This window comes from Mauremys mutica, chromosome 21 (assembly GCF_020497125.1).
Source record: "Mauremys mutica isolate MM-2020 ecotype Southern chromosome 21, ASM2049712v1, whole genome shotgun sequence".
Lineage (NCBI taxonomy): Eukaryota > Metazoa > Chordata > Testudines > Geoemydidae > Mauremys > Mauremys mutica.
The window spans coordinates 15583747-15610586 of NC_059092.1; the positions used below are offsets into that span (position 1 = coordinate 15583747).

At 51.7% G+C, this 26840-nt stretch overlaps 1 protein-coding gene across 4 annotated transcripts in view; it reads right to left on the bottom strand.

Annotated features, from left to right (window-relative positions):
- Positions 1-1160: 1160 nt before the first annotated feature.
- The window catches only part of IGSF21 (immunoglobin superfamily member 21), a 250853-nt gene continuing 225173 nt past the window's right edge, over positions 1161-26840 (bottom strand). For 2 of the 4 annotated variants that reach the window (XM_044996689.1, XM_044996687.1), the window contains exons 6-10: positions 25104-25575; positions 8351-8436; positions 5053-5245; positions 4121-4159; positions 1162-1843 (exon numbers count right to left, since the gene is read on the bottom strand). In XM_044996689.1, the coding sequence (XP_044852624.1) occupies positions 1770-1843; positions 4121-4159; positions 5053-5245; positions 8351-8436; positions 25104-25575 (864 nt within the window). In that variant the 3' untranslated portion in view covers positions 1162-1769. Of the gene's footprint in view, positions 1844-4120; positions 4160-5052; positions 5246-8350; positions 8437-25103; positions 25576-26840 lie in introns of all 4 variants that reach the window. The other 2 variants (XM_044996688.1, XM_044996686.1) reach the window with 2 other exon arrangements.

Sequence of the window (26840 nt, forward strand, 5' to 3'; positions counted from 1 at the left end):
GTCTCGTGTCTTGCTCACAACGCTGCTGCTAATACATCCCAGAATGATGTTCGCTTTTTTTTGGATCAGAACCTGCCGTTTCATTGCAACTGAAATTGTTTGTGGGAAAGGGCCATGTGTGACACTTTATTTTTGACTGAAACAAAGTTGAAACCAAAGCTTTTTGACTATCAATATTTTGTTTTGCCGTTTTTCTAAACCACGTCCGGATTTCTGGCTCAAAAGGACATTTTGTTTAGAGCCTTAAGCTAACTGTGGAAAACAAAGCAAACAAATCAAAATATACAAATAAATGGGTGCAATTGAAAACAAAATGTTTTGATTGCCCAGAACCAATAAATAAATAAAATAAAATGGTCCTTTTTGGTTTGCAAATGTTTTCAGGATGTTGGTTAGTCACCCTGCCTCGGGAACACTTTTCTATACATTAGAAATGTTCATGAGACAGGCAGGGCTGCCCGGGGGTGGATGGGAATTGGGGCAATATGCCCCAGGCCTCGCAAGCCCTGGCCCAGCGGCGATCCGGGTCTTTGGCAGCATTTCAGTGGTGGGGGGGCTCTTCAGTCACTCCGCGTCTTCGGCGGCATTTTGGCGGCGGGCCCTTCAGTGTTGCCAAAGACACGGAGCGACCGAAGGGCCCCCTGCCGCCGAAATGCTGCCGAAGACCAGGACCGCCGCCGGGTGAGTACAAGCGCTGCAGCTCCCCCGCTTTGCCCCAGGGCCCCTGAATCCTCTGGGCGGCCCTGGAGACAGGAAAACAGGTTCCCATGCAGCTCTCCCTCTGCAGGGGCGAACATCGCAAATGTAATAAAGAACAACAACAAACGCACATGCAATATGTACAAACTTGGGCACTCAGCAACCGAGGGTTAAAGAATCTGCCCTTGGCCTCAGAATTGGCCTCTGTTTTGTACTAAACAAACACTTGCTTACCATTCGTTTGTTCTCCTCTGCTCGCAAGAGCCCAAAGGCCAAGCATTAAGGGCAGCAAACAGATTCTGATTTCGAGCCAAGTATATCATGCCTGGGGTAACTCCACTGAAAGCCACGGGGTTATGGCACAGGCGGATCTGGCCCGATCTGCAGTGAGGGAAACGGAGGCAGAGAGGTTTGCACGTTTTCCAAAGCGGCCCCAGCTTTTGAGTAAATAACGTAAGGCACCCGGTGTCTGATTGTCCCCGGGGCTGAGCACCTTTACCTCCAGCTGCAATCAATGGGAGCTCAGCCCATCTGGAGCGGTGGGGTGTGAACCCAAAATCAGTGGCTACCCCTGAAAATTTCGACCAAAACGACTTGTCCAAGGGGTCACAGAATTGGTGACAGAACTGGGGCTAGAACCCAGCTGTCCTCGCTCCCAGCCCCATCTTCTGTTAGACTTTCTGCCTCCGTATGGCTAGACGGGGTGACTTTTGCCAACATCGGTGCCTAAATTGCATCTGCGAAATATGCGCCTGGCTGCATTCCCTGTATGTGCTTTTGTGTGTAATTACCGGCTCTTGTTTTTGCATGTGCAAGGACCAGACTGCCCTTTCTATAGGCCAAGGATTGCACATGGCAAATAATACGCGCTGCCTTTTACCAGGGGGACATTTTTTTTTCATTTTAATTAAATCGACCGAGGAAGCCAAGACACAGACAGAAAGAGACCGAGGACAAGACTGTAAATAGTTTAGAAAAAGAAAAAGAAAAAAAGAAAAGAAAAGAAAACCAATTGACGGAGATGTAAATGCTGGGTGGAGCTGCTCAAGGGAGGAGGATGAGGCAAGCCTTCACGTCAGCTCCAGGATCACTGTTAGGGTGAGCATCAAAATTAGCCTGAAGCTGCTGTGGCTGGTCGCTGAACCTAGACAAAGCAAGGAAGGGTTCGGGTTAGCAACGTGGTGACCAATGGTGTCCTGTAGCAAACAAAGAGACTGTTTCTATATCTCTCTATATAGCGCCAGGCATGGCGCCTTACAGACCAACGGACCAGATTCCGATCACAGTCGTGCCGCTGTAAATCTGGAGCAACTCCACTGATTGCAGCGACTTTAATCTGGATTCCCACCAATGCTACTGGCGTTTAATAGTCATGACTTGTATCATGTTAGTAGCTGGGAGCCCCCAACTGAGATCAGGGTCCCATTGGCTTTCCAATCACATAGCAAGACACACTCTTGGCCCCCAAAGAGCCCACAGTCTGAGTAGCCAAGACAAAGGGTGGGAGAATGGAGGCGCTGGTATCCCCATTTTGGGGACGGTGAAACTGAGGTCACACAGGGAGTGTGCGACGGAGCCAGGAACAGAGCCTAGCTCTCCCAAATCCCAGTCACGTCCCTTAACCACAAGATCAGCCCTTCTCACAGTGGTTGGTTCAAGATCAGAATCTGGCCCAGAGCCCTGCCCTGAGGTGCTGACATGCTAAGATATAATAGTTGCAAAACGGCTGTAAGTGATACACAGCCGTAACTTGCGCTGCTTTACTGATCTGGCATTCACTGGGTGTGCAAAACCAGTGCAGCTTAAACACTGGGGAAGAGGAGGTGTCTGTGCTATAGGAAAACCAAGTAAGTGGAGGGTATAAGGTAATGCAGAATCCCTACCAACATTTGAACATACCCTGCACCATCCCCAGGGCTACCAGGGCCAAATTTAGCAGTGTCAGAACTAGGCACAACCCTTACTGGGGCAAATTCTCTGCTCCACGTACAGCTGGCCGGGAAATGCTTTTCTCGACTCATGAGAGTTTTCAAAAAAAAAAAAAATGTCCCATCCTGAACTGGGATAAAAAGTCAAAAATCTTAAACATGTTTCCAAACCAAAAATCCAAAATGGTTTTCGGGTCAGATCAATCAAAGCGTCTTCTGTAGATAAATTTGAAATGTTCCATTTCAGTTTTCACTTTTCTTTTTGGTTTATTTTTCTGCTAAAAATTTCAAAATGAAATTTATAGCAGAAAAATAAAGTAGTTTTGAACTGGAAAACAAAACTTCTTGTTTAGAAAATGTCAAAACACATCCCATTTTGACAATTTCAACCCCTTCTTCCCCCCCAAATTTTTTTTCAAAGCAAGAGTTTTGATGAAACCCAGCCTGTACTGCCAACAGTTTTGGCTTTGACGCACCAACGTTTTCTGACGAAAAAAATGTTTTGTCAGAAAACTCCCCGCCTGCTGTTGTGGGGAGTTCCCACAATGGAGTGAACACTACTGCAGGAAGCAGTGTAATTTGTGCTAGAAAAGGCAGGCTGGGGGCTGGAATACCGCAGATTGCAGTGAGAATGGAGGAGAGCTGATTCAGGAATGATTTTTCCCCCCCTTGTGAAAAATCTGGATGGAAACCCAAAATTTTCATTTTCTGAGAAATTTTACGGCTTTTCATCAAGAAACAAACTCCAGAATTGATTCCCCCCTCCCGCCCTCAATTTTTGGATCTTGTTTTTTCAACGAGAACCTGAAAAAGTAATTGACAAAATGGAATTCGGTTTTTCGTGGAAACTTCCGTGCTGTCAAAAATTACTTTTTTTTCATTGGGAAAAAAGTTTAGATGAATTTTTTTTTGACCAGCTCAAGTGATGATGGTGAAAAGAAACTTCTTTGTCTATACAAAGGAACAACCATCATAGTCAGCATAGGTTGTCTTGCTGCTTATTGACCGCTAGTGGTTCACCAGCTGATTAGTAACACTACGGATCATAATATAAACCAGTGGTTCTTAACCTTTACTGCAGCCTGCACCCCTTTGGTTCTCAAAGTATGTTCTCACACCCCTTAAACATAGATATATTTTTGTTTGTATATTACGGTAATTGTTAAAAAGCGTATGATGTTAATAAATCCATAGGTTTGATGAAACAAAGCAGTTGTACTTACGTGCCTGTGCTTAATTTGTGTTTTCGATGATTTACCTTCTAAAAAAATCTGGCCTGTCTCGCGCCCCCAGAAAGGGCATCTCACACCCCTAGGTTATAACTCCTGGGTTATAAACTGTCAGAAAATGTTTGGTTCCTTGAGGCATGGAAGATTCCGCAGACTAAACACACAGTTTTATCATGAGGTGTTCAGTGCTCTCCATCCACCCCAGAGGCAACTCAGAAATTAGCTATAATTTATGATGAAATGCAACATAAGATCCCAACTTACCATTTGAGTCCTCTGTTCCTCTTGGAATATTTGGGTTTTCTAATTAAAACAAAATATACACAGATACTAATTAGAATTAGATGCTAATTTCAGATGGGATAACATCAAAAGGACCTTTCAAGTGCACATATATCTCGTGGGATACAGAAAGCTAATGTCTCTTTCACACCACTGTTGCACTCTGCCTTTCTCGATAACAAGGGTCAATCATTGATCGGTGCCCAGCGAAGTGAGAAACCCTAAAAAGGGTGATCTTGGGCAGCTCTGACTCTTTGGATTTTCTTTCATTGCCGAGTTTCGTCAGCAGGAACAGAATCTCATCTCTCTAGCTGCTCCTGACTGCAAGTCAGAGAGGAATGTGAGGTTGGATTTTTTACTCAAGATTTTGTGTCTCTTTCTCATTTCTAGACCCTTTCTAGTCTCCATACCGTGGGGAGGACAATGGTTACCATTGATTCTCTATTCGTGGTCTCTCAGCAGCCCAATATATGAAAAAGTTAGCCCTGTCCCTCTCTGCAAAAATTTCAAAAAATGTGTTTTCAGTTGATCTTAAATGAAATTTTTTTGCCCAGAACTGGCAGAGAACCAAAATAATGAATTATTGCCCCATATGCATTATAAACAAACTCCCACCAATGTCATTTCTTGATCATAAATTTTTCAGGACAGGGACCCTGGGCTAGTCATTTGAGCTGTAAAATAAATAATATTAATGATTATTCTCAGCTAAGGGCCTGAAACGTGCCGCTGGCAAACGTCCGTACAATCAAAATGCCAGTCACACATGGAGTCGCAAACAGCAAATGACAAGGCAGCATGGCCAGGCCAAAGGGAAAGCCAGTTTCTATTTGGTCAGGGGTAGTGAGGACATTGTGAACAAGCTGGAGTAATGTGGGACAGAGGAGGATTCTTCCCAAGGGTATATACCGTACCAAACACTATAAGCCTGGTGTGGGTGTCTGTGGAGCCCAGTGGGTTCTGAGCAGTGCAGCGGTACATGGAGCCGTTTAACTCAGCCGGCACTCTTTCCAGGACCAACTCCTTCCCATCATGCTCAGCGCTGCCATCCAGGAGCCTGCTCCCAACACGGGTCCAGGTGAACAAGGGCTCAGGGAAGACTTCATTCTGCAGCCAAGATGGGGAAACCAACTTAGATGGGTCATTTTAATAAAACAGAGTCATTTTCATTACTGCAACCACTGCTGACCAGCCTGATACTAACACAGAGCTAATCATTGGCATTGCAGATAGCACCTTTCCTCCTCCCAGAGATCCACGGAGTCAGCCAGTAAGGCCAGAAGGGACCGTTAGATCTTTTAATCCAAGGGTTCCCAAACCGTGGTACGAGTACCCCTGGTGATATCTGAGCTTGACGTTCCAGCCAGTCACCTCACAATAATTTTTAAGGAGGAGCTAAGTGGACCAGGAAAGTTTGGGAACCATTGATAGTCTGACCTCAAAGATCCCAGAGAACTTCACAGATCCTCCAGGTGATGGCATGGATCACCCTGAGCCACCCCTGAAATGCTAGTGCTCAGCACTTAGGGTATGTCTACACTGCAATAAAAAAACCCTGTAGCACCAAGTCTCAGAACCCAGGTCAATTGACTTGGTCTTGTGGGGCTCAGGCTGGGCGGTGGGTGCGGGAGGGGGAATGGGGGCTAAACAGATGACACTAAACTGGGAGGAGAGGTAGATACGCTGGAGGGTAGGGACAGGGTCCAGAGTGACGTCGACAAATTAGAGGATTGGGCCAAAAGAAACCTGATGAGGTTCAACAAGGACAAGTGCAGAGTCCTGCATTTAGGACGGACAAATCCCATGCACTGCTACAGACTAGGGACCGAATGGCTGGGCAGCAGTTCTGCAGAAAGGACTTAGGGGTTACAGTGGATGAGAAGCTGGATATGAGTTGACAGTGTGCCCTTGTTGCCAAGAAAGCTAACGGCATTTTGGACTGTATAAGTAGGGGCATTGCCAGCAGATCGAGGGACGTGATCATTCCCCTCTATTCAACGTTGGTGAGGCCTCATTTGGAGTACTGTGTCCAGTTTTGGGCCCCACACTACAAGAAGGATGTGGAAAAATTGGAAAGAGTCCAGTGAAGGGCAACAAAAATGATTAGGGGGCTGGAGCACATGACTTATGAGGAAAGGCTGAGGGAACTGGGATTGTTTAGTCTGCAGAAGAGAAGACTGAGGGGGGATTTGATAGCTGCTTTCAACTACCTGAAAGGGGGTTCCAAAGAGGATGGATCTAGACTGTTCTCGGTGGTACCAGATGACACAACAAGGAGTAATGGTCTCAAATTGCAGTGGGGGAGGTTTAGGTTGGATATTAGGAAAAACTTTTTCACTAGGCGGGTGGTGAAGCACTGGAATGGGTTACCTGGGGAGGTGGTGGAATCGCCTTCCTTAGAGGTTTAAGGCCTGGCTTGACAAAGCCCTGGCTGGGATGATGCAGTGTAGACATCTGGGCTCAGGCTGGAGTCCAGGCTAGGAGACCCACCCCATTCACAGGGTTTCAGAGCCTGGGCTCCAGCCCACGCCCGAGCCTAAATGTCTGCACTGCAGTTTTTATCCCTGCAAGCCCAAGTCAGCTGACCTGGGCCAGCCGTGGCCATGCCACGGGTCTTTTATTGCAGTGTAGATGGACCCTTAAAGGCTCTGTGGCACGAACACATTAATTGGCATGGTTAGATTTTAGCTTGCTTAGCTGGGTTAGCCTTGTAAGAACAACACAGGCAGGCGCAGATACAAAGGCACGAAGCAGATCTCAAATCCTCCACAAGTCATTTACAGTTAAAGGCATGAGATTAAAAACTCAACCGGCAGCAGGCTGGATGCACAGACAGCGGCTGGTTCTACAGTGCTTTGCATCTTGAGTCTGTGCAGAATGCGTGACGGGTGGGTATGAAATGCTACCACCCACGAGAGAAAGATTTGGGGGAGGGGGGGCACTTCACAACTCCTTTGCACAAATGAGAAGGGCTGCACCAGGTGTCAGGCCATAGAGAATCTGTCCCATAATAACAAAATACTAGAGCATAACGCCTGTCTGCTCCAGGAAAAAAAAGCTGTGTTCTTAACTCGGATCATCTAACATGTGGTAACTAAGAAGCTAGAATCCTAGCGAAGGCAAGGCAGACGGTAATTATTGTAGGCGTTAGCAGGTCAATGCATTGCCCCGACCTGCCAACATGTGTTAAAACAGGGGTCGGCAACCTTTCAGAAGTGCTGTGCCGAGTCTTCATTTATTCACTCTGATTTAAGGTTTCATGTGCCGGTAATAGATTTTAACGTTTTTAGAAGGTCTCTTTCTATAAGTCTATAATACAGAACTAAACTATTGTTGTATGTAAAGTAAACAAGGTTTTAAAAAATGTTTAAGAAGCTTCATTTAAAATTAAATTAAAATTCAGAGCCCCCCCGGACCGGTGGCCAGGACCCGGGCAGTGGGAGTGCCACTGAAAATCAGCTCGCGTGCTGCCTTCGGCACGCGTGCCATGGGTTGCCTACCCCTGTGTTAAAACTACAAACTGCCTTCTCTTCACTAGGCCTTTCCCTTGTGTTAGCCAAGAGGAGTTAAGAACACAACTTGGTTCCTAGTTAAGATATCCCATAGATGTAAAAGCCACATATTTAGTCTATAAGGAGAGCACCCACCTCTGTGCCATTAAGTCGCAAGCTAGGTTCATAATTACTGCATTATTCATTTACAGAATAAATACGCCAGGCCAAAGGTATAGAGAAGCGTGGGCCTTTGTTGAGTGAAGTGATTTCTATTAGAGAAAACTCCAAGTGACAACAAATCAATTTTGAACTGGGAGACAAAAGAGCCAATTTTCAAGAGTTGAGGGTGTAATTGAGCATGCAAAATCCATGAGGAATTGCACGCCTTATTTATGTGTGTAGTTAGTATGAGTGGACATGCAGCTCAAGGAACGCCGCAAGCCAACTGCCATTGTTATCCATCTGTATGCACAATTCCCTGCTTTGCGTGTGCAATTGCAGACTCTGCAAACAAAATTAGCAGCTCAGTTGAGGGCCTGACTGCTGGGGAGGGGGGAAATCAAATCCTAAAGTCAAACTAAACTAAACCCCTCCCCCCACCCCCAATCTGCTCCTTTGCCAGTCTTCATAAATCTGCTGCACAGGAAGACGTGTAACCATCTGTCAGTGCAACCGAAACCAGGCCCTGTTGCGCTATGAGGATAAAAAACCTGCAGACCTGAAAGCTGTGCACCAAGATCCGAACTGTGTCTCCAACGCGGGCTCTCGTTGGGGTCATCATGATTTTGGGGCCCTTGGGAGCAACTGCAGAGAAACAGGAGGGGGGAAGAGAATGGATGTCAGCACAGCATTGACTCGCCAACTTAGACAAACCCTGCCATAGTGAGTAGCCCATATCGGTTAATAGTCAAACCTTGAATAGTCATTTAGGTGGTGCAGTACCACAAAGAAAAGTGTGGGATCAATGCCCAGATGATATAGTAGCTATAAAAAAAATGCCTACATGAGTGATAGAGGGATAGACAGCTGTCTACATGATTGATAGACAGCTACCTTCATGACTGATAGATGGATAGACAGTTGTCAAGATGACGGATAGACAGATAGCTTCATGAACGACAGATGAACAGATAGATGCCTTCAAGACTGCTAGACAGACAGATGCCTGCATGAGTGAGATATAGACAGACAGGTACTCAAATGCTCAGCCTCCCGCTCAGGACCGCTTGGTGAGCAATGATTTTTTTAAATAACGTATTTATTTAAATTAGATTCTTACTAAAGCAAATCAAATGTTTCCTACAGCATTAGAGGTCAATACCAAAAACCTTTTAATTCATTTTTTTTAAAAGGAAAACCTCCATATTTTGATACCAAAGCCCAACATAGGAGGAGTCCCCCGTTCACTCCTACAGTCAAGTCCATGAGGCATTTAAGGTAGAAAAGAGACCCAGTAAGAATGGCTCTGCAGGGTTCCCATTGAAATCAATGGAAAAACTCCCACTGACTGCAACAGGGGGAGGATTGGGCCCTTAAACAATTCCACAGATAAACAATCCCAACCGCTATCTGGCCCCACTGTTTATTGTTCTTTCCTCTGGCACCTTTTCTTTCTCTTCTCTCGTCTGACTTTTCCTTCCTCCTCCCCCTCTGCCTATTGGCGTGGCATCCCATGAATTCCCCTGTACAATCGCTCTCACGCTGCTCTGTTCAGAGGGAGGCCAGGCAGACTGCAGCGTTTTAGACAGGAGGCTCTCTGCAAGCTGCCCCATGCCACCCCACCCCCTCATGCCGCCCCTGAGAATGCTGCCAGCAGCCCCCCTCCCATGTTTAATTCCTCCTTCTGGAGCCCTTTGTTTGCATAGGTGTCAGATTCTGCTGCAGGAGGCTCTGAAGAAAATTGGCACAGTGCCCCCGCCCGTGGGTCAGCCCGAAGGGCACCCCCCCTTCCAAAGTTGTCTGCTTTTCATTTGTAGCGGCTCTAAAATGCTGGTGAGTTATTAAAATAACCAAGTGCCAGGTAGTTGGCCGCTGAAGGGAAGCCGTGACCCCGTGCACACGGGGACTGTCGCTCGGCGGAGGTAATGGGCTTTGCCTGCTTGTTAGTGCCGGACGGCGGACGGCGCCCGGTGCGTGGCATGAGGCGATGTGCCGGAAACGAGAAGGGATGAAGCCAAAGGTTCAGCTGGAAAGGTTGCCTGTGCCATTGCCATGGCAACGCCATGACAACTTCGCCTCCTCCTCCCGGATCGTACTGGCCGGGGCGTTTTCAGGTCAAGATGAAGCAGCCGAGCGGCGGCCTCGGTTGAGCTGTGCTACCACTTAGCTGGGGAACTGGCTGGCGGAGGGAGCAGATGACACTGGTGCTTTGTTCTACCTTCGTCGCCTGTTGCCCGCCTGCCCGGCCCGTTCGCTCACTCGGACAGCTCGCCTTGTCAGTGCCACGCTCAGGAGGATGGGGGTGAGAGACGCTTGGAGAAGTGGCCACGTCTTCTGGCCTCTTGCTCCCTGGGTGGGTGGGGGTGGGAAATGCACACGGCCATCTGTAGAGGAGGGGGCTAGCGTGTGCCACATCGATAGCTCCCTTCCCCCAGTGAGGAACATTCCTGCCTCTTGTTTTGGAAGGACAGCGGCGATAGGTGGGCCCTGGAGGGTGGGAGTGGGACACTCTTCATCTAGGGCCTGAGCCTGGGATTTGAACAAGGCTCTCCCACTTGGCGGATATGATACACCCACCCGGCTGGAACTCCAGAATGGCATTTGACATGCAGCACCTCAAACTAGCCATTGTTCTGATCTTTCACTGGCAGGGTCCCACGTGGCCTCTGAGACACTCTGGAGCAAGGACGTCATCCCTGGGTGCCTCAGAGTCGCTCCTGAGAAATGCATGGAACACCGATGGGAAAACATCTGTGTGTCTGTATGTGCATCAAGAAAAATAATACATCGCAACAGCTAGGATGGCTGCACCTGTTGGGCACGTCCAATTGAATCCATAGGAGAGACAACTCAGCGGCCAGTCATCCAGTGACAATGCACACGGTGCTGAGAGAGAGTGAGGCCAACGGAAGCGCTTGTCCTGACAACTCCATTTGCCTTGGGAAGTAGGTGCCAGGGCCCACCGTGGCCAACTGTGTTGCATTTCTCAAGCTGACCATCCACCCAAACAGGGCTGGCCAGGTCACAGCACTATGCCTCAAGCCCAGGTGATGAGGACCATGCCCCTTCCCCAGTGCAAATACCTCTCTTGCCCAAGGAAGGTGTTCTCCACCCTGCAGAACCTCAGCCACCCCCTTCTCCGACCTCCTCTCCAGTTCAGGTCCCCCCAGTTCCAGATTCCGGTGCTGTTTGGCAGTTGGATTTGCACAGAGCTCTGAGCCAGTCCTCCTTGTTCTCTTGAAGCCACAGGTTTGCCAAGTTCATGAAGTAACTTTTCTGTCCTTGTCACTAGCAGGGCTGGGATTTCCAGCACTGCGTCCCCACGTCTGCAGAGCCCAAATCAAATCCCTTCCAGGAGACAACAGGGTAGCACTCTACAAGGCATCGCTCTGAATAAATCAGAGCTGGGGAGTGGCGCGCGCCCTGCCTGGCCTGTTCCCTCTGATCGCTTCTGGCAGCAAATTTATTTTAAACGTGGCCTTTAAATATAAATGGCACCACGAGGGGGCTGCCTGGGGACCGCAGGGCTTCGTCAGCGGGCGAGGCGGGGAGGGGACCCAGTGCGCCTCTGCTGAAGGGGACCTGGTGCGTGTCCACAGGCAGTTCACCAGGACGGGGGAACCTCGTCTCTCTGACGCTGCGGATGGAACCCGGGTGGTGGCTGCCCCTTTAAGTCCAACTTGCGGTGCCTGGTAGTGTATTGGCCCCTTCAGCTGCTGCACAGACACAGATGCCAGGTGTATGAACTGGCTCATTGTCCACCCCCCGGCTCCACAGCTGGAAAACCACAGGCGCTTCAGGCGTAACATCCTGAGCCTGTGGGACGTACTGACCCTCGAGACCAGTGAACCCTGCCTCTCTGCAAGGCTTCTGGTGAGACCTTCCCGTCCCTCCTTGCTGGAAATACAGGACATACGTATGGAGGCGCTGCAGAGAGATACAAGATGTGGAGAGGTGGAGGGAGCAGGGGAATAAGGACTGCAGGCTGGAGAACATGGTAGGGGGTGGAAGGGAGCAGCAGCTCGAATGGGGGGCAGGGACACATTCTGCCCCAGTGTAGACCCGGTGCAGCCCCCTGACTGCACGGGGATTGTGAGGAGTGCGACACTGGAGTGCCCCAGTGCGCACGGGACTATATATTGCTCACCGCTGCTAGCTGAGTCACCAGCACGCCACACCTAGGAACACTGTAATCACCACACTGGATCAGACCAGTGGTCTCTGATGGCGGCCAGTGCTAAGTGTGTCTGAGGACGGTGCAAGAACGATGGTGGGGGACACACAATGACCTGCTCCATAGGGGAAGTTTCTTTCTAACCCCGTCACTTAGTGCTGGGTGATGCCCTGAAGCATGTGGATTTTATCCCATTGTTTTACACCATCTACCATGATTTTGGATGTCCTCAGTATCCCTATCAAGCACTAATAGTAAGCTCTTAGCCTCAGTGGCACCTTGTGGCAATGAGTTCCACAGGTTAATAACTGGCGGTTTAAAAATATATGTCCTCAATTGGTATGAAATGTGTTGCTTTTCAATTCTCACTTGTAGCATGAGGAAGGGGGAATAAGTGCACCCAGTTTACCTTGGCCATGCCGTTCATTATTTGACATTGCTCTGTCACATCTTACTCCTCTCCTGCCCTGCAGGGTTCCCACATTAGATATACTTCAACCATTTTCATGTTGCATGTTTTGATGTCTGGCGATTTGCCCTTCCCGTTCCCCAGCTGACATTTTCACCTGTGCAGCTCTTTTCTATTCGCTTCACTGGGGCAGCGTTTCCCCTTTCGGAAGGACCCCCAGTATGGCTCGAATCATTTCTTGCCTCTTGCCATTTAACCAGCCGGCCACGTTTCTTGCCTCCCTGCTTTTGGGGGTCTGCGTACTCTCTGCCGCTCGGTTCTGGCATGCCTACATAGCCACCATGGTGCTTTCAAAGGCGCCGAGCGCCTGCGCCTGCCACGGATTTCAACTGGAGTCAATCACAGGCAAGGATTTTCATTCCATTCCTACCCAGGACAGGTGAAGGGATTTAATTTTGGCTCCTATCCCTCCTTGCCCTAGGATCTGACCCTCTCTGACTCTGCTCTGCTGTGCCTCCCGTTCCTGCTTTTACTCTTGTTACCTGCCAGGAAGCGCTGCCAGATTTCGTCCCTTCTAACAACCACTAAGTGGTTTCTTTTCGGGGGATGGGGGAGAGGATCTCAAGCTTCCAGGAGCTGTAGTCCCAACTACAAAAGCCTCTAATGCTCCCGGTGTGGCCGCATCCTACAATCCGCCCCTGGCCCCTGATTTGCACTGTGGCTGCAATGGCACATTCTACCCCTGTCCAGGAAAGTCTGGTGTTGGCTACTGTGTTGTTATGGCTGCCATGCCACACCCCAGAGCTAGCTGCAGTTCAGTGAAGGTGGGTGTGGGTTTGAGGGGATCCCTGTATGTGCGTGGTATAAAGCCACACATTCTAAAGCGCCTGCCTAACCTCGCCCCCCATTTGCATTTGTGCATGTCAATGGGCACCGACAGCTCTGTCTGCAGTCCTTCATTTTGGGTGCCCTGTTGCACAAACAAACGTGCAGCCCAGTGGTTGCGCACACAAGTTTCCGTGTGCAGTTTACAAGTCCATTTTTGAAACGACAGCCCGTCCCTTTCACCTCAGTAAAGCACCGCAACATTTACAAAGATCGTTATAGAAACTAAATGAGGATACGATCTGGTCATGGAGGTCAGATTCCGTGACTTGAACAGATCTCCGTGACTTCTTCTGCGTCAGCCCCACACGGCAGGGCTCGGGCTTCGGCGTCAGCCCCACCGCGAACATATCCTGAATTTGTACATTTTTACCATGACTGCTCCTTGAATTTTGCCTAATTTTACCATGACAAAATCGTATCCATACTAATAATTAACTAAACAATTCCTTCTCCACTGAGTCAGACCACAGAGAGATCTTTGTTCCCCTTGTAGATGGGATCAATTTGGGGAAATGTATCTGCCGGATTCTGATCTCTCTTACGCACCACTCTGATACTGCTGTAACTCTTTGAATTCAATACAGGACTCCAGACTGAAACCAGTGTGAATGAGAGAAGAAGCAGCAGTCCCCCGGTATCTATGTTATTTGAATACATATATATATATATGAACACTAGGATGGCTTCCCTCTCACTTCCAGCCATACAAAGCAGGGTTAGGGCCATCATTCTCGCAAGAGCTACACAGTATAAAAATGAGAAAAACAAATGGGCCCGATACATTTGCTCCGAATCCGCCACTCTGCATTTCAGCCAGCAGGGCGGCAGCAATTGCTCCATTAGCATAACAATCCCTGGCTTGGGGTTCTCTGCTCCTTCTGAGATGCCCCAGTAACACAGGAGCTCCAAACCAGCCTTGGCATGGCAGGAGCTCATTGTTGGCCTCAGGTTGTACAACACATACCAATTCAACCCAGTGCCTTCAGACTGGGTCTTTTAAAGAGCTGAATTCTTCCTTTCCCTTATATAGGGCTGGATTGGCACCTTGCCGTCTGCCCTGAGTAAGGGGCAACGCACGGTCAGACTGCCTCAAGGGTTTTGAATCCAAACCACCCTCCGTTTCCTGCTCCCTTTTCCTGGCACAGCTCTGCTGGCTCCACTCCCCAGGAGGGGGCACAGCACCCGGGATTGGCAGTGCTCCTTCTACCCCTCCCCATAATTCCCCTCAGCAGGCACACGGCCATAGGGGACGGCACACTGAGCATCGCCATGCAGAGATTCCCCAGGGGCCAGTCCTGAGATACGACCCCCTTCCCCCCCTTGGGCCCAATGGCGATTTCACTCCCTTGGGCTCCCAAGCCCTTCTCTCTCCACTGGCCCATGGTTCTTTTGGTGTGAGGCTGTGTTGTACCCCCAGCTCACTGCATACTTATCACAGCCCCATCACGGCAGTATCTGCGTGCAGGGCAGGGCTAGTCACCCCACGTTATAGATGGGGAACTGAGGCACGGCCAGACTGAGTGACTGGGTCACACTGGCGGCCTGTGGTGAAGCAGAGACTTGAATACAGCCTTCATCCCACCCCCATCCCAAGCATGTGTCCTAATCACTGGGCCATCGTCCCTCAGCTGTGTCACACAACTAGAGCCCTACCAAACTCATGGTCCATTTTGGTCAATTTCACGGTCATAGGCTTTTTAAAATGTTAAATGTCATGATTTCAGCTATTTAAATCTGAAATGTCACAGTGTTGTAACTGTAGGGTCCTGACCCAAAAGGGAGTGTGTGGGGGGGTGTTGCAAAGTTATGGTAGGGCAGGGTTTGCGGTATTGCTACCCTTTCTTCTGCGCTGCTACTGCTGCTGGCGTCGGTGCTGGGCAGCTGAAGGGTGGTGGCTGCTGCTGGCCGGGAGCCCAGCTCTGAAGGCAGAGCTGCTGCCAGCAGCGGCGCAGAAGTAAGAGGGGCATGGTGTGGTATTGCCACCCTTACTGCTGCGCTGCTGCTGGCGGGGCACCATCTTCAGAGCTGGGTGCCTGGCCACCAGCTGCTGCTCTCCAGCCACCCAGCTCTGAAGGCAGCGCAGCAGTAAGGGTGGCAATACTGCAACCCCCCTAAAATAACCTTGCAACCCCCCTGCAACTCCCTTTGGGTCAGGACCCCCAGTTTGAGAAACGCTGGTCTCCCCCTGTGAAATCTCTGTCGTATAAGGTAAAAGCACACAAAAGACCAGATTTCACGCGGGGAGACCAGATTTCACAGTCCCTGATGCGTTTTTCACGTGAATTTGACAGGGCCCTACATTTAACCCTGGGTACAGCCGTGCTGGTCTGCGATGGCAGCTTTCAGAACCCAGGACCGTGGAGCCCGGGAACAAAATGGTTGGAGGGGATTGGTCTGTTTCCAGATGATAAGTGAAAAAAGTGCTCAGTGCCTCCCTCCTCCTTTCCCCCAGTCCCATCAGATAAACACAAGGGGCCAGTTGTGACAGTGATGGCAGGCAGATAAAAGCAAAAAGTTTCTTCACACCGGTGGGATGCTCAGTAGAGTCAGAGACTGTGGCTGGGTATAAAAAAGAAGCTGGCTAATTTTGACGAGCATTAATAAATACTGGTGCAGTCGTTATGCATGTTAATAAAGAGCTAATCCGATTTTACGCTTCAGGGTGCGAGCAGATCATGTGTGGGGCTGAGGAAGGACACGGAGGCCTAGACACCCCATATCTCCTGAACTGCCCAGCTGGCCGGGTGTAGGGAGCGTAGGTGCACCCCCATGGAGAGAGACTAGATGACCAGATAGTTCTTTACCAATCCACCTGTTCCTGAGCGCTGTTGGATGGATTGGATCCTTTAGCTGCTACAGCGCGAGCCCCTTCCCCTTGACTGGAAGCAGATTCCTCCTCAGCTGTTAACCGTCGAGAGCCTATGACACACCATTGCGTGGCTCAGATGCCAGCCAGCAGAGGGCGCTGCTGCACACACACCAGCCAGTGGGTGACACGCCCGTTAATATAGGTGGGTCAGGCGGTGGCAGGATGGGTGATCTCCCCTTGCAGGGCCTGTGTGTTTGCCATGCGGCCAAACGCAAGAGGAGCTGGGATTTCTCCAGGGTGCCAGGGGCAGCTTCCGGGCCTGGGCAGACATCAGCCGGGACACGAGAGCCAGAAACCATGAATCACTGAGATATCATCAGTGCTTCCTGAAACCTGCTCCCCTATTAATAAGCATGAGAGCGAGTCACTCATTAGCCAGCTCTGGCCTTCAGAGACAGCGGGCGTTGGTGAGCTAATGAGGCAGAGACTCCCACCCCGGCCACAGCCTGACGGGTGGTTAATCGCCTGTGACGGCCTGACATGATGTCCTCCGGTAACAGGGAAAGGCGGCGGTGGGATATTTGCCTCCTCATCCATCTTCCCAGAATCCACCTGTGTCCCTTGAGTCCCCACTGCTTAGAAACACCCCTCTGGCTCCATCCTCCACACTCCCCCGGGGCTGTGATGTGAGCCAGGGTTCCTTAAGGCCCAGCAGCAGGAGGGCTCCCTGCCAGGTACACGTGCAGTGGCAGGAAAGAATGCACGGCAGCCATCTGGCCACGCTCCCCAGGTGAGGGCCCTGGCACGCTCTGTGCCGCAGCCGCCCCGGTGCTTGGCACAACTGTCTCATCTCTTTAGCTCACCGCCTGTCTCCTGAGCTTGCTTGGCTTGGCATGGGCTTCTGACATGGAGCTGGGGGAGCACTTAAGCCTGGAGCGAGGGAAAATTTGTCTGCTGAAATGTTTTTCGGGGTAAAATGAAGAATCGGCGACACCAAACTGGTTCTCGAATTTGGGTTGGTTTTGACAAATTGCTCGTACTGGAAAAACCACCCTCAAATGGTTGTGATTTTTGGGGGTTCGAAATGATGCTTTGTTTTGAAGTGTCTTTCAATTTTAATGAATGGTTTAAAGAAAAGCGTTAAAAACCACTCAGCATTGGAACAAAAATATTTTTTTTTCTTTTCCATATTCTAAAAATGTTTTTAAAAAATCTTTTTTTCAGTTCCACCCAAATGGATTTTGTTTTTTCAGATTTTTCAACATTATCAGCAAACTAAAAACTCCGTTATTGGCCCAGCTGTGCTCAGGAAGGGGAGGCTGTTAACGCTCCTACCCCTGCTGAAGACAGGAGGTTGCCTGGCTGGGGGACCTGCCAGCAGTTCAAAGACAGGATGCCACCAGCAACCCGGCTACAAAGGATCAATGTCAGCTCCCCAGGCAAAGCCCGTCTACCTGAGGATCAAGGCTGGCCTAGTGTGGTGAGGGCACACGCTGTATGCCTGGGAAAGGGCTCCAGGGGAATTTCCAGATGGACGTTCTCACATCGGTTCCAACTGGCAGCTTGAATTAGGAAGCGAGCAATGGAGCTACTGGGGTGATGGGAACTCCAACTGGAGGAGTCTAATGGAGTCTACTGGGATTTCCAGCACGTCGACTGTCCAGGAAACACCTGGTGAGGGGAAATAGCCAACTGCCGCCTCCATGCATGGAGACGTTGGTCACCTGCAAGATGCAACAGTTGGGAAAAATCTATCCTTCAATCTCTCTGCCTGCTCTATCAGCACAGGGTGGCCACACGGGCAGCAGCCGCCAAGCTCCCAGTACTGCACCGTTCGGCTAGTTGCTCTGGAGCGGACAGCTGTAAAATCAAGCTGGATCTTTGATCTGTTGCCAGCACAAGGTCAGATAGTGCCAGTCCCGACACAGGCCCCAGCCACAGCCCATCCAACGCGCTCACCCCCTGCTCTCCACTCTGACCCTGCAGAGAAAGACACATCTTCCATAGAGCAGGCCAGGTGCTTAGCTGATGTATATGAGCTTAGCCCAGTGTTCTTATAATGCTGTAGGTAACAGCACCGGAAGAGCCATCCTCATAGGCTGCCTTTCTCTTGTCGGCTGTTTACAGGAGGGGGCAGGAGCGCCGCCAGCTTTTTTGGCGCCCTAGGCGGTGGACGGTCCCGCCCCCGACAGAGGCGGCAGAAGGTCCCACCCCCAAAATACTGCTGACGACTGGGGCGGCTGAAGATCCGGCCGCCGCCCCCAAATGTTAGTGCCCTAGGCAAATGGGTTGCGCCAGCCCTGGGAGGGGGACAGATACAAGGCAAAGCACAGGTTTGTCACTTGCGCCAGCAGATTAGTAGATAGATGCTACCATTTGGAGATGTAGGTTCATAGATTATTAGGGTTGGAAGGGACCTCAGGAGGTCATCTAGTCCAACCCCCTGCTCAAAGCAGGACCAACTAAATCCCCAAATGGCCCCCTCAAGGCTTGAACTCACAACCCTGGGTTTAGCAGGCCAGTGCTCAAACCATTGAGCTAGGTTTGAGTCTCAGATCCTGACTTTTGGCTCATAGGTGGCCAGGGGCCGAGACCCTGACCCCCCTGTGGCAGCTGTACGTGTTGCTGGATGGTTTATGGGTGCCCTACCCAAAGACGGGTCTGAGCTGCAAAACTCAAATCTGGAGCCAAGTGTCCCCGATGTTCAGAGATTGGAGGTTCTGGTTCTAGTTTAGCTGCAGGCCTGACTCCTTTGGGGAGTGCTGGGCTCACTACTGGAGACCGGGTGACAGCAGCAGGCCTGGGATCTCTGTGGGTGGGAAGATGGGGTGGGAGGAACGGAGAGCACCAGCGGATGCTTTTACATGTCCCAAGCTCACACTCATGAACACAGCTCCCCCTTGGCAGGGTCTGGATCTGTAGCAGGAGCACAGCGCAGCTGCCCTGACAAATCCCATTGTGCACTGACCAGTGGAGCGGTGGGCTAGGCATGGGATGGAATCTGCTTCCAAGCTTTCATTTTGCTGAGATTCATTCTCCACAGATGCAAACAACCTCCTCAGCAACAGCTGTCTGCCTGGTCTCTCTCGCTCATCACAATGCCACTTCCTGATCTGAAGGCAGCCGCCGTCAACAGAATGATCAAGCCCATTGGCTCCACTTGCTGTTTGAGGGGGATGCTCCTCTGCCAGGCCTCTTCAAGCTGCTAGCCGGACAGTTTCAGATAGGAGGAGAGCTCCATCGTTTCCTTCTTCTGGGCCCTTTGAGGACAATCGGTCTCGGAGGTTGGGACAAGAAGAGCAACGGAACCTGGCTCTACAGGAACTTCCTGACACAAGATCTGGATTTCAGGCTGGTGAGGAACTCTAAAGCTTTTGTGTCTGGGAGCAGATTTGGGTCAGTCCATCCTACATGGATTCCAGTGGCTATACCTGTCTCTCCCTTTGTTAATAGTTCATCGGGATAGGTCCCTGGACTGGTGTCCCAGCAGAGCGGTAGAACAGGGGTACCTTCAGCAAGTCCTCCCTCTTTCCTGCTGCTTCTAATCTTGCTCTGCATTAACTCATGCTGACTTTACCCACCTGTTGCAATGCAAATCTGGCCATGTTACCCCTGCCCTTGGGCTGAGGGGAAATGCCTCTAGGTATATGTAGGGGAGAAGAGGCACCTACAGGACCTAGGTACTCAGAGCAGAACAAATCTTGGAGGAGAAAGGCAGACACCCAGCACTTCTCAGGGAACTAGTGATGAGTTAGAGGCCCAAGGTTTGGGGAGATACAGAGTTGGGAAGTGCCTGATCCAAAGCCCACTGAAGTTAATGGAAAGCACTGACTTCAGGGAGTTTGGGATCCCTCCAGGGCCACTCACTGGTTTGAATCTAATCCAGGATTTCGCAGGCACAGAAAGCTGTTACCATCTGATAACTCAATGAGTTTGGTGCCCTCTGTTCAGTGCTTAGGGAATCCACAGATCCTGCTCCTCCACAATCCCAGTTTAAGAATTTCACCCCAGCACCAACATTACCGGGGCTAATGTACATGCATGGTAAGTGCTGGAAGAACAGGAGAAAGGTGCACTGGCAAAGCAGCATAGAGGGAGTTTGCCCATTCAACCACAGCTGTTTGCTTTTGAGAGCACCACGGAAATTCACTCCCTCCCACAGTTAGAAGGGAAGAAATTAAGACTTCAAATCAGGACTCTCCTTTACACAACATCATTACAAATACAGTCTTACCCCATACACCGCCAGTCAGGCAGAGGTTGCACGTATTGCCACCAATCAGATCTCCCTGGGGAGCATCTCCCCTGTTAATTATTCACTCCCTTGTTCATTATTCAGGGGAACTATGAAAGCCTCTCCTTGTCCATCTCTGGTTCTCGGCACCCTGGGCTGACAGAACACGTTGGAAAGTCAGCCATGCAGGTGTCGGCTTGAGCTTTCCCTGCTTTTGATGGAGCAGCTCACCGTGCCTGGTGGACATTCTTACGGGATGTTGGGAAGTATTGCCCGTCCCGCCGTGCTGGCAGAGATCCAATGAGCCAGCATCTAGCACCTCTTATTGAAGTGAAGGGAGCTCCAGCTGGCAGGTCCCACTTCCTCTTTTTCACCCGTTTGGCAACATTTGCTTTGCGAGGCCTGCAAACAGTCCGGGGGTTTATGGAATGGCTGTCATCTCAGTCATTGGAAAAATATCCAATTTTTTCCACAAAAAAAATCAAAATCCAAACTTTTTTGGGGGGTAAACGTTTTTGATTTTCTAAAACTGAGCATTTTTAACCAAAAGCAAAATATTTTTACTGAAAATATATTTGGTTTTCAAGTTTTCAAAAACTAGCTGTTTTGTTGTTGTTGTTCATTGGTTCATTTTTCTCTTGAAAAAAATCTGAAAATGTTCAGGATAAAATGCCGTAAATGTTCCCAGGAAAAGCAGTTCACCTTTTTTGGCCAGTTCTACTGAGACTAATTCTCACCATAACTCGGACTCCCAGCTGGAAAAAGCTCAGCACTGAAAGCTCAGACGAACAATCTGCTTCTCTCAGCACCCGAGTCACCTGAACACGGGTTCCGCTCTGGCCTACAAACCACATGGCTGGTTATCTCCCAGAATTCTTACACATGCATCTCTCCTGGATGAACTGGTCCAATCAGGCCTTGTCCTCAGCACCAGGGATATCCACCCCTTCTACAGATCCGGGGTCTGCCGTGGATTTGGGAGTCTCATTACCCAAGGGGGGGGGGGTTGAGACTTGCAGTGAGGGTTGCGTAGTATCAAATACTCTCAGCATGCAGGGAGACCAGATCAAGTCCTGACTCCCCTCTAAGCTACTTCATTTAATGATCATATAGTGACCTTTTTATTGTGCAGCGTGTCTGCTGAATGGGATTTTCTATATTTTTTTGCACCAGCGAGAGGAGAGAGATAATTAATCTTGGGTGCTGGAACCTGAAAAATTAACGAGAGTGGCTTTAATCCAATCTGGGCTGAAAAATGATGGGCTGAGAGGAGCAGCTTTTGCCGTCTGATATGCTTGGAGGAAACAGCAAGGATGCAAGATGCTTCCCGTCTTCTTCCTTTTGAAGTGCTGGGGCTGTCTTGAAGGGGCTCTCATTGAAGGGGGAGTTGCTTTAGAAGCAGGGGGCGGGCGAAGGAGCCACCTTCCTATAGTCAGCACGATTTGGAGCCCATCAAGCTTTGTTAGCTCCAGCGTTAGTTGCTAAAGACGACGGAGAGCAGAAGGTTCCCCGCCTCCCTCCCATAATTTCCTTGCTATACTGAGTTCCCTGCGATGGAGACAGGAGGGTGTGATGATAACGGTCAGGAGTGAGGGGTACGGTCAGCCAGGGGGTGGGCAATGGGGAATGGACGGCTCAGCTGAATGGTCGTGCGCTAGGAAGCCGTTTGATTCTGCAGCGGCTGATTTGAATCCAGCCCAGATAGCGCTGAAGGAACATTGTTACCCTCTGATGGCTGTGATGGGTCCAGTGAGTTTCGGGATGGGTGTGCGGGTAGGGGGCTCTCTTTCTGATTGGTAGAAGGCCACATCACAAAAAAACAAACATTCCTCTCTAGCTGGCCGGCAGGAATGGATCTGCCCGTTGGCTCCCTCAGCAGATATGGACTCAGGGTGGCCTTCTGCCCCAGGGTGGGGTGCAATTGTGGGGTTAGCACAGAGGGGGGTTGTTGCTGGCCATGCTATGCCCACTCTAGGGACCGAGCGGGGACTCCGGGGCTGACACAGCCGCCATGCCGAAGGGTGAAGTCCATGCCGGAGAGGATGCCTTGAGTGGAAAGGCTGGAGGATGTGGCTACACTGATGAATCTGGGCAGCACTCTCAGTGCCAATCCCACTCTTCCCTTGCACGCATGGCCGGGATCCCTTCCCAGCCTCCCAGGGCTTGCTTGTTTATAACCCTGGAGTGCAGCTGGGTGCGAGGGGAGGATTTGCTTTGGCTCCTATTGGATAAGGGCTGTTTTGGTACCCAGGGCAGAGGAGTGTCCATGAACTGAAATAAACAAGTAACTAATGGACTCAGCAGCGTTTAAAAGGTCAATGGATTCTTGCCCATGAAGCAAAGAGCCTTGAACCGCCCCCAGACAGAGGTGCTCTGGGAAACAGGTCAGCAACTGGCTCCGTCCGTCCAGGGGCGGCTCTAGCTTTTTTGCTGCCCCAAGCACGGCAGGCAGGCTGCCTTCGGCGGCGCGGATTCAGCGGCTTGCCTGTGGGAGGTCCGCCGGTCCTGCGGCTTCGGTGTACCCGCCGCCAAATCCGCAGGCGCGCCGCCGAAGGCTGCCTGACTGCCACCCTCGCAGGGACCGGCAGGGCGCCCCTCGCAGCTTCCCGCCCCAGGCACGCGCTTGGTGCGCTGGTGCCTGGAGCCGCTGCTGCATCCGTCACAGCAAGGGCAGATCTAGATGGGAGGATCCCTTGCCAAAAACACCCCCTGCCATGAGGTGCTTGGCCCATAGACGCCAAGATCTGGGTGTGACCAGCTCAGTGGGTCTCTGTGGTGGGGATAGAACATGAGGAGCAAGGCAGAGGAGAGTCAAAACCTCCCAGGGCCACCCCACAAAGGCACCGTAAGCTTTGGAAGAGCAGATGGTGCTGTGGGCCCAGACTGAGGAGCACCAGCAGGGCAGAGCCAGCTGCCGACTCAGCCTTGCCTCTGACCACAAGGTGTTGCCCTTCCTCCACTCTTTGCTCAGCCGGGCAGCATTTCTCTGGGGACAAGGAAAGGGTGCCCCAGCCCCCCCCCCCCGCTTTTTTTTGTCTAAAGGAGCCAGCGTGGCGGTTCGGGCTGTGGGTGTAACAGTGAGCTCTGCTCCCTCCGACTGTGTGCCACAGCGAAAGGCGCTCGGGGCAGTGCCAACCCTCCCCCTCCTCCGGGAGAGACACTCAGACCCTGTGGGTCAAGGAGGGCATGGAAAGATGCCGGCTCCAGGTGCAGCACTGGCAACGGAGGCCACTGAGGGCAAGTCAGCCCTTGCAGACATGGTGGTTGCCCCATTGCTGGTGGCTGCCATGGGACCAGGCCCAGGAGCCAGCGCCGTTCAGCACCCGGGCTGCGTCGCCGGGGGAGACGGCTGAAATCCCCCCCGGCACAGAAAGCCAGGTCAGAGGAGTTCAAAGGGCCCCGCCTTGGCCCCTCTGCCCAGTGCGGGAGAGCGCCCCCCGGGCGTAGCAGAACTGGTGTGTGGCCAAGGCACTGAGAGAGAGACGTGAATGAGGCGCAGGGCAGGACGGGAACCGAGCGATTTCAGGTCTCAAACGTTCCCCAGGCTTAGCGGAGGGTTAACCAAGGGACTAAACGAAGCGGGTGCTCAGAGCAAACAGGCAGCCAGAAGAAAGGGAGATTGACTCCTGGAGCAGCCCACACAGGTGTATAGCCACTCATCACGCAGCCATGGTTAAATGCAACCCCCTCTGGGGAGCGTGACAGTGCAGCTACACCACACAACGCTGTAGGAGAAACGAGGAACGTGGGCAGCACCACCGGGGCAATGCCCTCTGCGGCAAAAAGCGCCAGAGCATCTTTCACGATTGCAAACGGTCAGAAGCTTGGTTTTACGTCTCATGCAGGACACGGCCCCTCTAGCAGGACAGCCTCTCCCAGCACCCCCACTGCTGACCCATTAGCCCAGTCCTGGCTCAGAGGGAGGAGCATCCTCTGATGTGTATCTGACATTACTGCTCCGTGCACCCCAGGTGTGTGCCTTGGGGGTCACCCTTCCAAGAGCTGACTAGGCCCAACTTGGCTCAGCTCCTGAGAGCGAACAGAATCACAGCTCGATGATGAACTGCACCTCATCGTAAGTAGCTCTTAGCTAGCTCTTCTCTCTCCGTCCGGGGATCCCAAAGTGCTTTACAATGGAGGGCAGAATCATTGTCCCCATTTGACAGATGGGGACACTGAGGCAGGTAAGTGTCTTGCTCAAGGTCACCTGGGAATAGAACCAGTTTCTCAAATCCTAGTCCAATGGTTTCTCCACTAGGCCATTCTCTGTTGCAGCGGGCACAGGGGTGCAGGGGGGGGGCGCTTGCCCCCCCGATCACAGAACCCAAGAACCCCATAGAACCTTGTCTGATAGAACCCAGGAACCCAACCCTCTAAGCTTGAGTGGCCAGGCTCCAGCTAGAGCCCTGATGACCACACTGCTCTTTTTAGCACGCAAGCTCGAGCCCCACTAGCAGGAATCTTCTACCCGGGCAGGGAGACACACCCCAAGGGTCCTGACTGCCACCCCCTCCCGTAACCAGCGGACACAGAGACCCAAAGAAGCCCCTCAGCCCACGGTCGGCAGGCCTCCTCCCAGGCCCAGGCAGGAGTGGAAGGACTTGGAAAGCAAAGCAAAGGGTAGGAAAGAACGGGTGGGGGGGAGCTGGAAGAGGTGGGATGGGAGGAGGAGAGAGAAGGCGTGTGGGGCCGGAGGGGTCTTTGTCACCATAAACCAGACAGACAAAAGCCGAGAGCACAGCGAACGACACGACGCCGTGCCCCTTTAAACCACCCCGCCCTCCCACGCGCGCCTTACCTAGCGTGACCTCGGCCTGCATGGGCATGGAGAGGGCGGGGTGCTTGACCTCACAGCTGAAGAGCGCCTCATTGTCTATCTGCGGGTTAAGCGTCCACATGAGCATGGCCCGCACCTCCACGGTGCCGTCGCTGAGGGGGATGTGCGTATGGTGGAAGAAGTAGACGGGCTCCATGTTGTGGACCCACCTCGGGAACTCCCGGCTCACCACAGTCTCTGGGATGATCTCCGTGGCCGGGCTGAACAGAAGTCCCGGGTCAGGGGTGAGGCTCTTGAGGGGGTCCTCCGTGTAGGGCCGCCCGCCCCGGTCCTCCACGTCCAGCAGGGATAGGGACTTCTGCATCTTGGTGTCGTCCAGGTCACGGTTCAGCAGGTTCCGAGCGGCTCGGCTGTCCTGTAACCCGGCGGCGCTGGATGGAGGCTCCAGGAGGGGCACCACCTCAATGAGCTCCCCGTCTCTCTTAAAATACACCTGGGGAGGGAAAGAAGGAGGGCCTGGGTTACTGCTGGCCACCCAGCCCAGGTCCCAAAAGATCCCCCCCTCACCTGCCAGGAAGCACACAGGATTCGCAGGGGCAGCCACCGTCCCAGAGACAGGGGGACCCAATGGTGCCGCATTGGCAGCTCCTTTCTGCGCCAATGAGCCTGCTCCATTCTGACCCCCATGAGCCGTCTGTCCCTGGGACCAGAGGGTAGCTCCACCCAGCTGTTGGCCTTTGCTGGGGCTGCCCGTTGGACAGACACTTGTCCGCTAGGGATCGCAGCAAACACCACCCGTCCCATCCAGGCCAGCAACTTCTAGCTGAGACCTGCCCTGGCTGGATTTCAACCAGCAACCTGGGTGTGAAGGACTCTGGGTCGCACTGAGAGGTGCCATGAGATGGACTCTCCCACCTTCAGACTCCCTGAGACCCCAGACACCCGACCTGCTCATGCATACGGGGACCTAAGTTGGTATCACACCAAGGAGCCAGGAGAATGGGCAAGTCAACATGGTGGGTGGGGGGCCTACATTAGTGTCTACCTTTGTATCCCTTCTTGGTCTTTTCTGGTGCTTCTCCATGAGGCTAGAAAACCAGCCTTCCCCTCTGGCAGAGCTGAGCTGGGACGACAACCTGGGCCCCGCTAACTTTCTAAGCCTGCACCTGGCCGCTGAGCTAAAGAAACAGCCCTGCCAGTAATAGCCACAGGAGATGCTGCGCTATATCACCCACTGCCTGCACGAGACATTTTTCATCCAGCACTGTCCTCTGCCCACCGCTTCTCTGAGCCCAGCCTCCTCACCGATCCTGGGACACAGAATGTGTGGGCAAGGCAGAGGGGAGGGTGCACGTGAGAGAGAGAGAGAGGGGTGCGTGCCGCTAGACACCTGAGAAGGTGAGTGTGCGCAAGGGTGTGGGTGTGTCTGAGGTGAGCGTGTGAGGAGCTGGTGTGTGAGCAGGGTGCGTGCGTATGTCAGAGTGCTCACGAAGGCAGCAGCTGTGGGCGCGTGCGTTAGGACCTCAGGGTGAGTGTCCCTCACAGACACAACAACGCCTGCACAGGGATTTTGAAAGCCTCTCTACAGCGGAACTGTATTCCGTTTCAAAGCGCTCCTTCGAAGTCTCTGAAGTCTCAGCGTAATGTAAAGGCTGCAGGATGCTTTGGAGATAAGCGTTTGAAAAATGACACAATATTTTTATTTAAATGCCTTGAACATCGGAATGCAGAGGCTGGAATAACTCCTGATCCTTTGAG